Source organism: Phocoena sinus, chromosome 10 (assembly GCF_008692025.1).
Source record: "Phocoena sinus isolate mPhoSin1 chromosome 10, mPhoSin1.pri, whole genome shotgun sequence".
Classification (NCBI taxonomy): Eukaryota; Metazoa; Chordata; class Mammalia; order Artiodactyla; family Phocoenidae; genus Phocoena; species Phocoena sinus.
Genome location: NC_045772.1, coordinates 80,373,346 through 80,387,540, shown reverse-complemented (window position 1 = coordinate 80,387,540; position 14,195 = coordinate 80,373,346). Strand labels below are relative to the sequence as shown.

The window sequence follows — 14,195 nt, the reverse complement described above, 5'->3', positions numbered from 1 at the left end:
TATTTATTTAGACAATCCTCAGGGAATTTTAAGAATACCTAAATTCTAATAAAATTAGAGTAAAAATCTAATAACAACCTAAATTAAGAAGCTATGTCTAGTTAGTATCTTTAAACAAGTATATGATTTGCCATTTTGTATTATTCAGAAAATAGTTGGAAGGACCATTCTGTTTGTGAAAACAGAATATCTGGCACTGTTGTTCAGCACTTAATCCTTTTCATTTCTAGAGATGTAAAAAAAATTCTCAAAGTTGCTGGTTATGTGGTTCCTTCTCTCCATTAGGCCATTCTTTCTACTTTAAAATGAAATGAATGGCAAAAAAGGATCCTCTTAAGAGGGATCAAAGGGTCATCTATTTTCTCTTCTTTTCCTTTTTTCCTTTCTATGTTTTTTCAAGAGCACAGTAGCGATGAAAATGGAGTTGTCTAAATGGTGACTTTGTTGCTGTTAGAATCAGTTTTGTTGTACCACTGGCATTCCTCAGCTGGGTTATTTCTGAACTGAAATTTATAAAGCCCCAAATGTTGACACAGAATTACAGGAAGGTTGTTGGACTGAGTTAACTTTTAACATCAATGCTGTGAGTCTATGATGGTGTCTATTAAACCACTAGTAATTAATACCTGTACTAATACCACTACTGGATACTCATGTGGCCCAAGAGTCCCTGGGCCTTAGGTGCTCACAGTTTTAAGCTGCCGTTTCCTAGGTCCCACGTTGTTGTTCTTCAAATGATGCCAGGAGTTGACTCTTTGATTTCTAGGGATCAGAACATTTTTTATATTCAAGATAATTGGGATTCTTATCTTCCTCCAAAAGTAAAAAATGAAAAGCTGCTGGTGTCCACTTTCCGCTTTGTCGTTGCTTAGGCCAAGATGGCGACTTTGAAGACCTGCTCCCTTCCAGTTCCTTCTCCACTTTGCTGGACGCACAGGGCTTTAGCGATCTGGAGAAAAACCTGTCATCTACGCCAGTAATGGGATCTCCCAGTCATGACCCATTTAACACAAGTGCTCCAGAAGAGGTATTTATAGACTCAATAGTTTCTTCATGTTAAAGAGACTCTGTCATTGAAAGTGCCATTGATAACATCAAAGACATGGGTTCTTTTCTCAGGTGGATTACTGACTTGCTTTGTCCCGGCAATTATTGTGACCTCCGGCTCTTTATTTGAAATGTGTGTTTTTTCCCTCTCTTTAATAATAAATAAACACTTGGGCAATGTCAAAACCACTTATGTAATTCAGGAAAGACATATGAATCCCTTGGAGATGGATGTCATCTTCAGTACTAGGTTATAATCTACTTCCTAAAGAATAAGTAGGGAATAAGTAAAGTGAGGGTAAAGTGAGATTATGTAAATTTATTTTAGTCACTTGTGATGGTAACTGTGAAAGATGATGGACTTCAGTTAACATGCTGGGGATTGTGGAGCCATGTATTGCATGGGGGTACCCAAACCTGAGGTCAGCAGGTGAACTGATCTACAAGCGTAGTTATGGCAAAACAATAAGAAGCAAATTGCCGGGCTTCCCTGGTGGTGCAGTGGTTGAGAGTCCGCCTGCCGATGCAGGGGACACGGGTTCGTCTCCCGGTCCGGGAGGATCCCACATGTGGCGGAGCGGCTGGGCCCGTGAGCCATGGCCACTGAGCCTGCGCGTCTGGAGCCTGTGCTCCGCAACGGGAGCGGCCACAACAGTGAGCGGCCCATGTACAGAAAAAAAAAAAAAAGAAGCAAATTGCCCTGACAGATAACACATTGATTAATTGATTTCTTGGTAAATAAGGCGTCATCTGCATGGAGGATCTGATTTACGGGATCTGTAGTGTTGAAAAATGCTTCAAAGAAGCAGACGCCTTCCTATGGCCCTTCAAATTATCTTCATGAGGTGGAGTGAAGAAAAAGACCACCCACTTTTTAGAAGGTAGAGATGTTGGCAATAGGGTAGACCAGATCAACACGTCTATTAGAAGGATGAACTAAGATGTCTACCATGATTATTTTTGTAATCTGGTCAGTTAATAAAAAGTGACTGCTTTCAGTTTTTTTTTTAAAAGATCATGGAAGAAAATTTTGGGTTCGAACCCTGGTCCGGGAAGATCCCACATGCCACGGAGCAACTAAGCCCATGCGCCACAACTACTGAGCCTAATCCACTCTATTAGATAAAAGCATATCCACAAATATCTTCACAAAAAGCCCTTTACTGCCTTAGGTTCCCCGTAAGGCCACTATGAGATATCCCTTTGTTTTTAGAGTTTTTGATCTTTTTGAAAGGTTCATTGAGACAGCACCACCTTGAATTTTCCTGTCTTCACAAAGCTACACCTGTGGCTTCATCTTAAGACTGTTTTCCTGACAGAACCTGTGCTTGATCTTTGCCCTCAAACCATTTCTTAATTTTAATATGTAATGTTCCATCTAGGGAGACTGGGAATGAGAAACAGTTTAATTTTTCAAGTAAATAGCCTTGGCTCCTTTATATTTAACAGTTGCTTCTTTGGTCACCTCTCTTCTAACATTTTATTGTAAGTAGCAAGAAGAAACCAAATGGCATCTTTACTTTTTATATCTGTTGCTCATAATTACGTAATGAGAATATGAAATTTGAATTGAATGAAAGTGAATTCAAGGAGAAAAGAGCATTTCCTTTTTAAATGTAAGAGAGAGCTAAAATATGCCGTTACAAGGAGTTGGTGGAAAGGGGAATTGGATGAAGATAGTCAAAAAGTATGAACTTCTGGCTATAACTAAGTACTGAGGATGTAAAGTACAGCATGGTGACTACAGTTAACATTGCTATATTGTATATTTGAAAGCTGCTGCTAAGAGAGTAGATCCTAAAAGTTCTCATCACGAGGAAAAATGTTTTTTTTTCTGGTATCTATATGAGGTGATAGATGTTAGTTTAACTAAACTCAACTGTGATAATCATATCACAGTGTAGGTATGTCAAGTCGTTATCCTGTACACCTAAAACTTGTACAGTGGTTATATGTCAATTATATCTCAAAGAAATGGAAGGGAAAGAAACCCAAGGGATCAGTTAAGGAAAAAGAGCTATTTTAGAGGGGAAAATCCCCTAATTTTTTTTTAACATCTTTATTGGAGTATAATTGCTTTACAATGGTGTGTTAGTTTCCGCTGTATAACAAAGTGAATCAGCTATACATATACATACATCTCCATATCTCCTCCCTCTTGCGTCTCCCTCCCACCCTCCCTATCCCACCCCTCTAGGTGGACACGAAGCACCGAGCTGATCTCCCTGTGCTATGCGGCTGCTTCCCACTAGCTATCTGTTTTACATTTGGTAGTGTACCTATGTCCATGCCACTCTCTCACTTTGTCCCAGCTTACCCTTTTCACGCCCTGTGTCCTCAAGTCCATTCTCTACGTCTGTGTCTTTATTCCCGTCCTGCAGCTAAGTTTTTCAGAAACTTTTTTTTTTTAAGGTTCCATATATATGTGTTAGCATACGGTATTTGTTTTTCTCTGACTTACTTCACTCTGTATGACAGACTCTAGGTCCATCCACCTCACTACAAATAACTCAATTTCATTTCTTTTTATGGCTGAGTAATATTCCACTGCATGTATGTGACACATCTTCTTTATCCATTCATCCTATGATGGACACTTAGGTTGCTTCCATGTGCTGGCTATTGTAAACAGGGCTAGTGAACATTGTGGTACATGACTCTTTTTGAATTGTGATTTTCTCAGAGTATATGCCCAGTAGTGGGATTGCTGGGTCATATGGTAGTTCTATTTTTAGTTTTTTGAGGAACCTCTATACTGCTCTTCATAGTGGCTGTATCAATTTACATTCCCACCAACAGTGCAAGAGGGTTCCCTTTTCTCCACACCCTCTCCAGCATTTATTGTTTGTAGATTTTTTGATGATAGCCATTCTGACCGGTGTGAGGTGATACCTCATTGTAGTTTTGATTTGCATTTCTCTAATGATTAGTGATGTTGAGCATCCTTTCATGTGTTTGTTGGCAATCTGTATATCTTCTTTGGAGAAATGTCTCTTTAGGTCTTCTGCCCATTTTAGGATTGGGTTGTTTGTTTTTTGATATTGAGCTGCATGAGCTGCTTATATATTTTGGAGATTAATCCTTTGTCAGTTGCTTCATTTGCAACTATTTTCTCCCATTCTGAGGGTTGCCTTTTTGTCTTGTTTATGGTTTCTTTTGCGGTGCAAAAGCTTTTAAGCTTCATTAGGTCCCATTTGTTTATTTTTGTTTTTATTTCCATTACTCTAGGAGGTGGGTCAGAAAGGATCTTGCTGTGATTTATGTCATAGAGTGTTCTGCCTATGTTTTCCTCTAAGAGTTCTATAGTGTCTGGCCTTACATTTAGGTCTTTAATCAATTTTGAGTCAATTTTTGTGTATGGTGTTAGGGAGTGTTCTAATTTCTTTCTTTTACATATAGCTGCCCAGTTTTCCCAGCACCACTTATTGAAGAGGCTGTCTTTTCTCCATTGTATATTCTTGCCCCCTTTATCAAAAATAAGGTGACCATATATGTGCATGGGATTATCTCTGGGCTTTCTATCCTGTTGCATTGATCTATATTTCTGTTTTTGTGCCAGTACCATACTGTCTTGATTACTGTGGCTTTGTAGTATAGTCTGAAGTCATGGAGCCTGATTCATCCAGCTCCGTTTTTTCCACTTAAGACTGCTTTGGCTATTCAGGGTCTTTTCTGTCTCCATACAAATTATAAGATGATTTGTTCTAGTTCCGTAAAAAATGCCATTGGTAATTTGATAGGGATTGCATTGAATCTGTAGATTGCTTTGGGTAGTATAGTCATTTTCACAGCACTGATTCTTCCAATTCAAGAACATGGTATATCTCTCCATCTGTTTGTATCATCTTTAATTTCTTTCATCAGTGTCTTATAGTTTTCTGCATACAGGTCTTTTGTCTCCTTTGGTAGGTTTATTCCCAGGTATTTTATTCTTTTTGTTGCAGTGGTAAATGGGAGTGTTTCCTTAACTTTTGTTTCAGATTTTGCATCATTAGTGTATAGGAATGCAAGAGATTTCTGTGCATTAATTTTGTATCCTGCTACTTTACCAAATTCATTGATTAGCTCTAGTAGTTTTCTGGCGGTATCTTTAGGATTCTCTATGTATAGTATCATGTCATTTGTAAACAGTGACAGTTTTACTTCTTCTTTTCCAGTTTGGATTCCTTTTGTTTCTTTTTCTTCCCTGATTGCTGTGACTAAAACTTCCAAAGCTATGTTGAATAATATTGGTGAGAGTGGACAACCTTGTCTTGTTCCTGATCTTAATGGAAATGGTTTCAGTTTTTCACCATTGAGTATGATGTTAGCTGTGGGTTTGTCATATATGGCCTTTATTATGTTGAGGTAAGTTCCCTCTATGCCTACTTTCTGGAGGGTTTTTATCAAGAGTATGTGTTGAATTTTGTCAAAAGCTTTTTCTGCATCTATTGAGATGATCATATGGTTTTTTCCTTCAGTGTGTTAATATGGTTTATCATATTATTGATTTGCATATATTGAAGAATCCTTGCATTCTGGGATAAATCCCACTTGATCATGGTATATGATCCTTTTAATGTGCTGTTGGATTCTGTTTGCTCGTATTTTGTTGAGGATTTTGGCATCTGTGTTCATCAGTGATATTGGCCTGGAATTTTCTTTTTTTGTGGCATCTTTGTCTGGTTTTGGTATCAGGGTGATGGTGGAATGAGTTTGGGAGTGTTCCTCCCTCTGCTATATTTTGGAAGAGTTTGAGAAGGATAGGTGTTAGCTCTTCTCTAAATGTTTGATAGAATTTGCCTGTGAAGCCATCTGGTGCTGGGGTTTTGTTTGTTGGAAGATTTTTAATCACAGTTTCAATTTCAGTGCTTGTGATTGGTCTATTTAAATTTTCTATTTCTTCCTGGCTCAGTCTCGGAAAGTTGTGCTTTTCTAAGAATTTGTCCATTTCTTCCAGGCTGTCCATTTTATTGGCATAGAGTTGCTTGTAGTAATCTCTCATGATCCTTTGTATTTCTGCAATATCAGTTGTTACTTCTCCTTTTTCATTTTGAATTCTGTTGATTTGAGTCTTCTCCCTTTTTTTCTTGATGAGTCTGGCTAATGGTTTATCAATTTTGTTTATCTTCTCAAAGAACCAGCTTTTAGTTTTATTGATCTTTGCTATCATTTCCTTCATTTCTTTTCATTTATTTCTGATCTGATCTTTATGATTTCTTTCCTTCTGCTAACTTTGGGATTTTTTTGGTTCTTCTTTCTCTAATTGCTTTAGGTGTAAGGTTAGGTTTTTTATTTGAGTTGTTTCTTGTTTCTTGAGGTAGGATTGTTTTGCTATAAACTTCCCTCTTAGAACTGCTTTTGCTGCATCCCACAGGTTTTGGGTTGTCACGTTTTTATTGTCATTTGTTTCTAGATATTTTTTGATTTCCTCTTTGATTTCTTCAGTGATTATTTAGTAGTGTATTGTTTAGCCTCCATGTATTTGTATTTTTTACAGATTTTTTCCTGTAATTGATATCTAGTCTCATAGCATTGTGATCGGAAAAGATACTTGATATGATTTCAATTTTCTTAAATTTACCAAGCCTTGATTTGTGATCCAAGATATGATCTAGCCTTGAGAATGTTCCATGAGCACTTGAGAAGAAAGTGTAATCTGCTGGTTTTGGATGGATTATCGTATAAATATCAATTAAGTCCATCTTGTTTAATGTATCATTTAAAGCTTGTATTTCCTTATTTATTTTCTGTCTGGATGATCTGTCCATTGGTGAAAGTGGGGTGTTAAAGTTCCCTACTATGAATGTGTTACTGTCAATTTCCCCTTTTATGGCTGTTAGCATTTGCCTTATGTATTGAGGTGCTTCCTATGTTGGGTGCATTTACAATTGTTATCTCTTCTTCTTGGATTGATCCCTTGATCGTTATGTAGTGTCCTTCTTTGTCTCTTGTAATAGTCTTTATTTTAATGTCTATTTTGTCTGATATGAGAATTGGTACTCCAGCTTTCTTTTGATTTCCATTTGCATGGAATATCTGTTTTCCATCCCCTCACTTTCAGTCTGTATGTGTCCCTAGCTCTGAAGTGGGTGTCTTGTAGATAGCATATGTACGGGTCTTGTTTTTGTATCCATTCAGCCAGTCTATGTCTTTTGGTTGGAGCATTTAATCCATTTACATTTAAGGTAGTTATCGATATGTATGTTCCTATTACCATTTTCTTAATTGTTTGGGGTTTGTTATTGTAAAGCTTTTCCTTCTCTTGTGTTTCCTGCCTAGAGAAGTTCCTTTAGCATTTGTTGTAGAGCTGGTTTGGTGGTGCTGAATCATGTTAGCTTTTGCTTATCTGTAAAGGTTTTGATTTCTCCGTCGAATCTGAATGAGGTCCTTGCTGGGTACAGTAATCTTAGTTGTAGGTTTTTCCCTTTCATCACTTTAAATATGTCCTGCCAGTCCCTTCTGGCTTGCAGAGTTTCTGCTGAAAGGTCAGCTGTTAACTTTATGGGGATTCCCTTGTGTGTTAATTGTTGCTTTTCCCTTGCTGCTTTTAGTATTTTTTCTTTATATTTAATTTTTGATAGTTTGATTAATATGTGTCTTGGCATTTTTCTCCTTGGATTTATCCTGTATGGTACTCTGAGCTTCCTGGACTTGATTGACTATTTCTTTACCCATATGAGGGACGTTTTCAACTATAATCTCTTCAGATATTTTCTCAGTTCCTTTTTTTTTTCTCTTCTTCTTCTGGGACCCCTATATTTCAAATGTTGGTGCATTTAATGTTATCCCAGAGGTCTCTGAGATTGTCCTCAATTCTTTTCTTTCTTTTTTCTTTATTCTGCTCTGTGGTAGTTATTTCCACTATTTTATCTTCCAGGTCACTTATCCATTCTTCTGCCTCAGTTATTCTGCTATTGATTCCTTTTAAAGAATTTTTAATTTCTTTTATTGTGTTGTTCATCATTGTTTCTTTGCTCTTTAGTTCTTCTAGGTCCTTGTTAAACGTTTCTTGTATTTTCTCCATTCTATTTCCAAGATTTTGGATCATCTTTACTATCACTATTCTGAATTCTTTTTCAGGTAGACTGCCTATTTCCTCTTCATTTGTTTGGTCTGGTGAGTTTTTACCTTGCTCCTTCATCTGCTGTGTATTTCTCTGTCTTCTCATTTTGCTTAACTTACTGTGTTTGGGGTCTCCGTTTCACAGGCTGCATGTTCGTAGTTCCCATTGTTTTTGATGTCTGCTCCCAGTGGGTAAGGTTGGTTCAGTGGGTTGTGTAGGCTTCCTGGTGGAGGGGACTGGTGCCTGTGTTCTGGTGGATGAGGCTGGATCTTGTCTTTCTGGTGGGCAGGCCCACGTCTGATGGTGTGTTTTGGGGTGTCTGTGAACTTATTATGATTTTAGGCAGCCTCTCTGCTAATGGGTGGGGTTGTGTTCCTGTCTTGCTAGTTGTTTGGCATGGGGTGTCCAGCACTGTTGCTTGCTGGCTGTTGAGTGGAGCTGGGTCTTCGTGTTGAGATGGAGATCTCTGGGAGAGTTTTTGCTGCTTGGTATTACATGGGGCCAGTGTCCTGAACTCGGCTCTCCCACCTCAGAGGCTCAGGCCTGACGCCCGGCCAGAGCACCAAGACCCTGTCAGCCACACGGTCTCTCTTCAGAAGACAGGGCTGGGCCTTGAGAGAGAGACAGAAGACTTGGAAGTGTGTGGGTGGTATCTGCAGTCAAAAGTTCTCAGTTTCAGTGCTGACTTTCCTGCTAACCAGGTCTTTGGCTTCTGTTTCTTTATCTGCTAGCGTCGGAGGGTCTCCTGCAGAGGCAGGGGGTGGCTGTGGCTCACCATCAAAAATCCCCTAATTGTTAAATATTTATACTGAAAGAAAAAAAAAATGTATGGTAGCCAAGGCATGTGCTACATTTATAGAAAGAGGCTGCTTTTACATAGGATACACCTAGATAATCTCATATCCTTACCAAAAGAAGTCTTTGCTTTGTGAATTGTAGTTTAATCACAGATTTTTAGTTTGGAATAAGAATGATTTGAGGAGGACTGAGGTTGTTCAGCCATATTTTAAAAGAAAAGCCAGGATGGTGATTTGAGCATGAAGTGAAAGCCCTAAAGTTTGAAAGGAAATGAAGAGAATGGGTCAGTCTGCTAGTGTAGCTATTTTTCCCTGTGATTAGGAACCCAAGGAAGTACATGCACTTCAGGAAACAGGGATGGTGCCTAAATAAATTGCCCGGGATGAATCGTAAAGATTCAAACTGAAAAATTGATAGTGAAGTAATCTCCTATTTTATAATAATACAACTTGTTAAGGAACAAAGTTCAACTGAGTAAATTTTAAAGATCTTGTTGGCTTTATTCAGCGATTCATGAATCCAGCAGCATCCCCTTGACTTTTGTAGGTGGAAGGGAGCAGGAACAGCGAAGTCTTACTTGGCATTTGCTGATTGGTTAAAGCAGGGTTATTTCCTTACACGGAGCAAAGAGAGGTGTTGGGGCCCAGCCGGGTAACTTGTGCTGAGCAGGAAGTGCTGACTGGTTGACCTAGGCCTTCCTTTTCTGGGAGAGCCAAGCAGAGAAAATTTAGTTATTTTCAGGCTTGCTAACATGGGGCTTAGCATGAGTGACTCCATCTTGTGCCCAGTCTGGTTACTTTAACAGACTGCACATTTTATAACCTTTGATAGTATCACAGGGTGAGAATACCACTCAATAACTGAAACAAAAATCACAAAGCTGAATTTATTGCTTATTTAAGAAAGTGAACTTTGCTGGTCAAGGACATTCTCTTTGAGTGGATCATATGGAGGGTTTTTAGGTTGCTAGGAGCTCAGGGGTTGGGCTTTCAGAGGCAGGAGTGAGTTGACGTCAGCTGTGTGTGGTTGTGAAGGCGAGACTGTTGTTGACTGGTTGGCACTCAGAAGTGTGTTCCTGGTGTGAGTCCCTACCTGACTAGCTGACTCGCAGAAGCCAAGAGCTATCTCAGATTGGTTGACTTGCAGAAGTGAGTTCACTCATTTTTTTACTGGAATATTTTTTGAAGTGTTTCATTTATTGCTTCGTGGAGTGGCTCACAATCTCACTTGTCTCTGGTTGTCAGAAATTACTGAAAACCAGTGTTTAGAAATCCTTTGACTAATCCATCCTTAGGATATACAAAGCATTTCTGGGGGGAAATGTATTATGTTTTTTTGTTGTTTTTGCTATAATATTGTTACTATTAATCAACGTGGTTTAAGTGGTGTAGCCACAAAGTCTACTATAACTTGTTTTAATTGCACCTTTTGTCAATCCTGTTCATCGAAGTTAGTCAGCTTGTTCACATATAGAATAATAATTAACTGGCTTGACCAATGTTCTGTATTAGACTAGTGGTAGAAATTAAAATGGAAATAGTGCTTTGTTTATGAAGCTCTTTAACCAAATCTCATCTAAAATCATTGCAACCCTGTAAGGTAGGCATTGTCATTGTCATTTTACAGAGGAGAAAACTGACTCACCTAAGTTTAAGGCAGTTAAGTGATTGCCTAAGGTCAAGGTCACTTAGGCAAGTGTGTCAAGGCCAAGATTTCAACCAGGGCTTAAAGTTGTTAGATTTTACTATTAACTTACTTAATGGTATTTATTATGTCTTATTCTCAATATTCAGTGTCTTCTTCAGAAGCAAGTTCAAAAATTACTTTCTTCCAGAATGTTTTCTCTGATTAACATTTACAGGTGTTTATGTACTGAAACCATTTTATAAATATAAGAATAGAGTTCTAAACACAGGTGTATGAAATTTTAGCCATAAATAGACCCCTTAATTGTCTTACTTATTTTTTGTTACTCTGTGGCTTGTGTTTCGTTTGTTTGTTGGATTGATTTTTGGCCTTTTATTATTATATTACAGTTCCACACCAGCATCTTGCAAGTTTCAATCCCTTCATTATTGCCAGCATCTAAAGGCTTGGAAACTTCTGAAAAAGTGAAATTACCTCCTAAGCCAGAGACTTCATTTGAGGAGAAGTATATGTCACTTATGATCTAACACTACGATATAAATACCCAGAAAAGTAGATCCACCAAAAGCAGGGGTGCACTGCATTTATTTTCAGATATAATCTTTTACCCAGAGAAGCAAGAAACAGCAAGACTTGTACCAGGGAACCCCATGCAGTTCTGTATTATTAAAATAAAAGGTGTGAAGTAGGAAGTAACTGGAGATGAGACTGGGGAGGTGTGCTGATTAGGTTAGAGAGGGATTTTAGGGAACTTGGATTTTATATCCTAGGTCATAGGTGGCCATCAAAGGATTGCAAGCAGAATAGAGGCAGTCATGTATGTGCCTGAGGCTGTTTGGAAGACGCTGTGTAGGAGACAGGAGAGGGATACAGTAGTTCCTCTGTAGGCAAATAGAATTTGGGGGGACCATCTTCCCAAATTAATTGCCTAATCTTACAATTAGATCAAGTAAAATTAAATAGAATATCAAAAAATAGAGAAATAACTGTCCTTGCATAGTTTTTTGTTTTTTGACAATTCTGTTCAGTTGGAATATGTATGGTCTTTTTTTTTTTTTTTATGAAGCTCATAAATACCTTTTTTCTTTAATATTTTAGTGATGGGAAACTAATCCTTGGTTCTGCTGTTGAAACTCAACTATGCGATAGTCTTTCGTAAGTTCTATTTTATCAAATGTAAAAAAATATGATTGATGCTTGGGAAAGAGGAAGCTTCTGTTACACTAACAATGATTAGTATTAAAAGCAAATGACTCTGAGGCATGAATGAACTAATGCAGCCGTAATGATCGGGTCGGGGGGCGTGGAGAGGGGTTTGTAAAGTAACACATCAACACTGGCTCTTTTACCATTATCTCGTGCCAGGTTTCTGCCATCATAGCCTTTCTTCATCAGTTTTCATTTGAAGTTCAGTGCTTTTAATTTCATTTTTGTACTGACTTATATTCTGGATATAAGTGTATCAGAAAAGCATCGCAGAGAATGATGCGATGGCTGGCAAGGCTGCCATGGTTTTTTGCACTTTCAACTTAATAAACTGACCTAATAGCTAAGTTTATCCAAGTTAATGTCTGTATTACATTAGGAAAATCTATTTTCAGAGCAGTACTCCAAGATGAGATCTTTTCTTTGCTCTCCATTATCTTTTACTGTATTTGGTAGTCGACATTTCTAGCAACTTATTTACACATAAATACATGAGAAATGCCTTGTAAAGGTTTTGTTGGTGTAGTATATTATTCTGTGTCTTAGAGCAAAGATGTTACTTTTTTCCCTCTGTTTTTAAACTGGTCACATACTCCTGCCTTCAGTTTTTGAGTAACACCAGCTCCGTATAATTGAATGCTACTTATGTGAAAGAGAAAGGCTGTCCAGATGTTCACACTGTCACTCTGCCTTTACTAGGATTGTAAGTGAGTTATTATAGGCAACAATAGGGATTCCTCTATGATGCTTGATTAGAACTGTAAAATGAAGTGCTTTGCCAGACTCAGAAAATTGATTCCTTTGTAAATTGGAAAGTAAAACGTCTGTCCTGTATTTTCATTGGGAGGATTATACATAAAAAGTACACGAGTATTTTAAAAGTCCCTGGTGTGAATGTGTATTTGCAACGGATACGCCACTAGTCCATGGAAAACACTGGTTTATTTTCAAATATTTACATCACAGGATAGTCCTAAGTGTTTTTCCAGCTATTCTGACATGTGCGGAACATTTAGAGTTATTGGCAGGGCCGTTAACCACCCCTGCTTTTAAAAGAACTGAACATTATAATTTAGTTAAGCACATAAGTGACTGCCTAAATCCAGATTTTCTTTTATTTCCAGGTTTCCACTCACATACAATCTTAGTTTCTTTCCCAGGCATTCTACTTAGAAACAGGGACATCAGAGCCACTTATTATTAATGATAATTGTTATTATTGTTATTTTTAGAACTTCAAGTCTGCAAAAGTCTAGCAGCCTGGGCAATCTGAAGAAAGAGTCATCAGACGGGGTTGGTCCTGTGTTTTTTCTGTCTGTTACCCTGAGAAGAAAACATTTAGGAATCTTCATCTTTCCCTGTTTGTGGTTTCAATAATGGAAAATTATTAGATACCATAGTTAATGATAAATATTAAGAAATATGAGTATAAAAGATTGAAAGTAAAGCCCAAAGTGGAGACTTTAATAAAACATTGTAGGAAATAAATGAAGGTGAGATTTTGTACCTTAGGAATAGATGTAAATTGATTTTAATTTGTTGAATTATATATATGTGAGAAATTCTGACTAGATAAAGGATTCCTATAACAATCTTAAATACTGTTGTTGTTTTGAACAGGAAAAGGAGTCTATTCCGAAGACTTCAGAGGTAATTTTTATGTCCAGATTACAATGTAAAAATGTTTGGGAGTTCTAATATGCGTAGTAGACTTCCTAATACATAATACATAAGACTGCTTAATACATAATACGTAAGACTGCTTAAATGTCTCCAATAAACCAAAACTCTCAGAATCTGCAAAACATGCCAAATGAATGAAGCCCAACACAAAAGATCACATATGACATGAATCCATCTATGTGAAATACTAGAATAAGTAAATCCGTAGAGATAGAACACAGACTGATGGTTGCCAGAGGTTGGCGAGAGACGAATGGGGAGAAACTGCTTAGTGAGTAAGTTTTACTTTAGAATGATGGAAATGTTTTGGAACTAGATAGAGGTGTTGGTTACACAACACTGTGAATGTGATAAATGCCACAGAATTGCTCACTTTAAAATAGTTACTTTTGGGGCTTCCCTGGTGGCGCAGTGGTTGAGAATCTGCCTGCTAATGCAGGGGACGCTGGTTCGAGCCTTGGTCTGGGAAGATCCCACATGCCGCGGAGCAACTAGGCCTGTGAGCCACAACTACTGAGCCTGTGCTCCACAATAAGAGAGGCCGCAATAGTGAGAGGCCCGCGCACCGCGATGAAGAGTGGCCCCCGCTTGCCACAACTAGAGAAAGCCCTCGCATAGAAACGAAGACCCAACACAGCCAAAAATAAATAAATAAACAAATGTGGGGTTTAAAAAAAAAAAAAGGAAAAAAGAATATTAAAATAGTTACTTTTATGTTATATGACTTTCACCTCAGTAAGTTATTGAAAACAACAAAAACAAAGCCCCA

General features: G+C 37.9%; 1 protein-coding gene across 1 annotated transcript in view; it reads left to right on the top strand.

Annotated features, from left to right (window-relative positions):
• Window positions 1–14,195, top strand: part of PPFIBP1 (PPFIA binding protein 1) — a 74,514-nt gene that overhangs the window by 39,080 nt on the left and 21,239 nt on the right. The window contains 5 exon segments of the mRNA XM_032644339.1: window positions 873–1,027; window positions 10,927–11,042; window positions 11,636–11,692; window positions 12,976–13,036; window positions 13,364–13,393. Coding sequence (XP_032500230.1) covers window positions 873–1,027; window positions 10,927–11,042; window positions 11,636–11,692; window positions 12,976–13,036; window positions 13,364–13,393 — 419 coding nt within the window.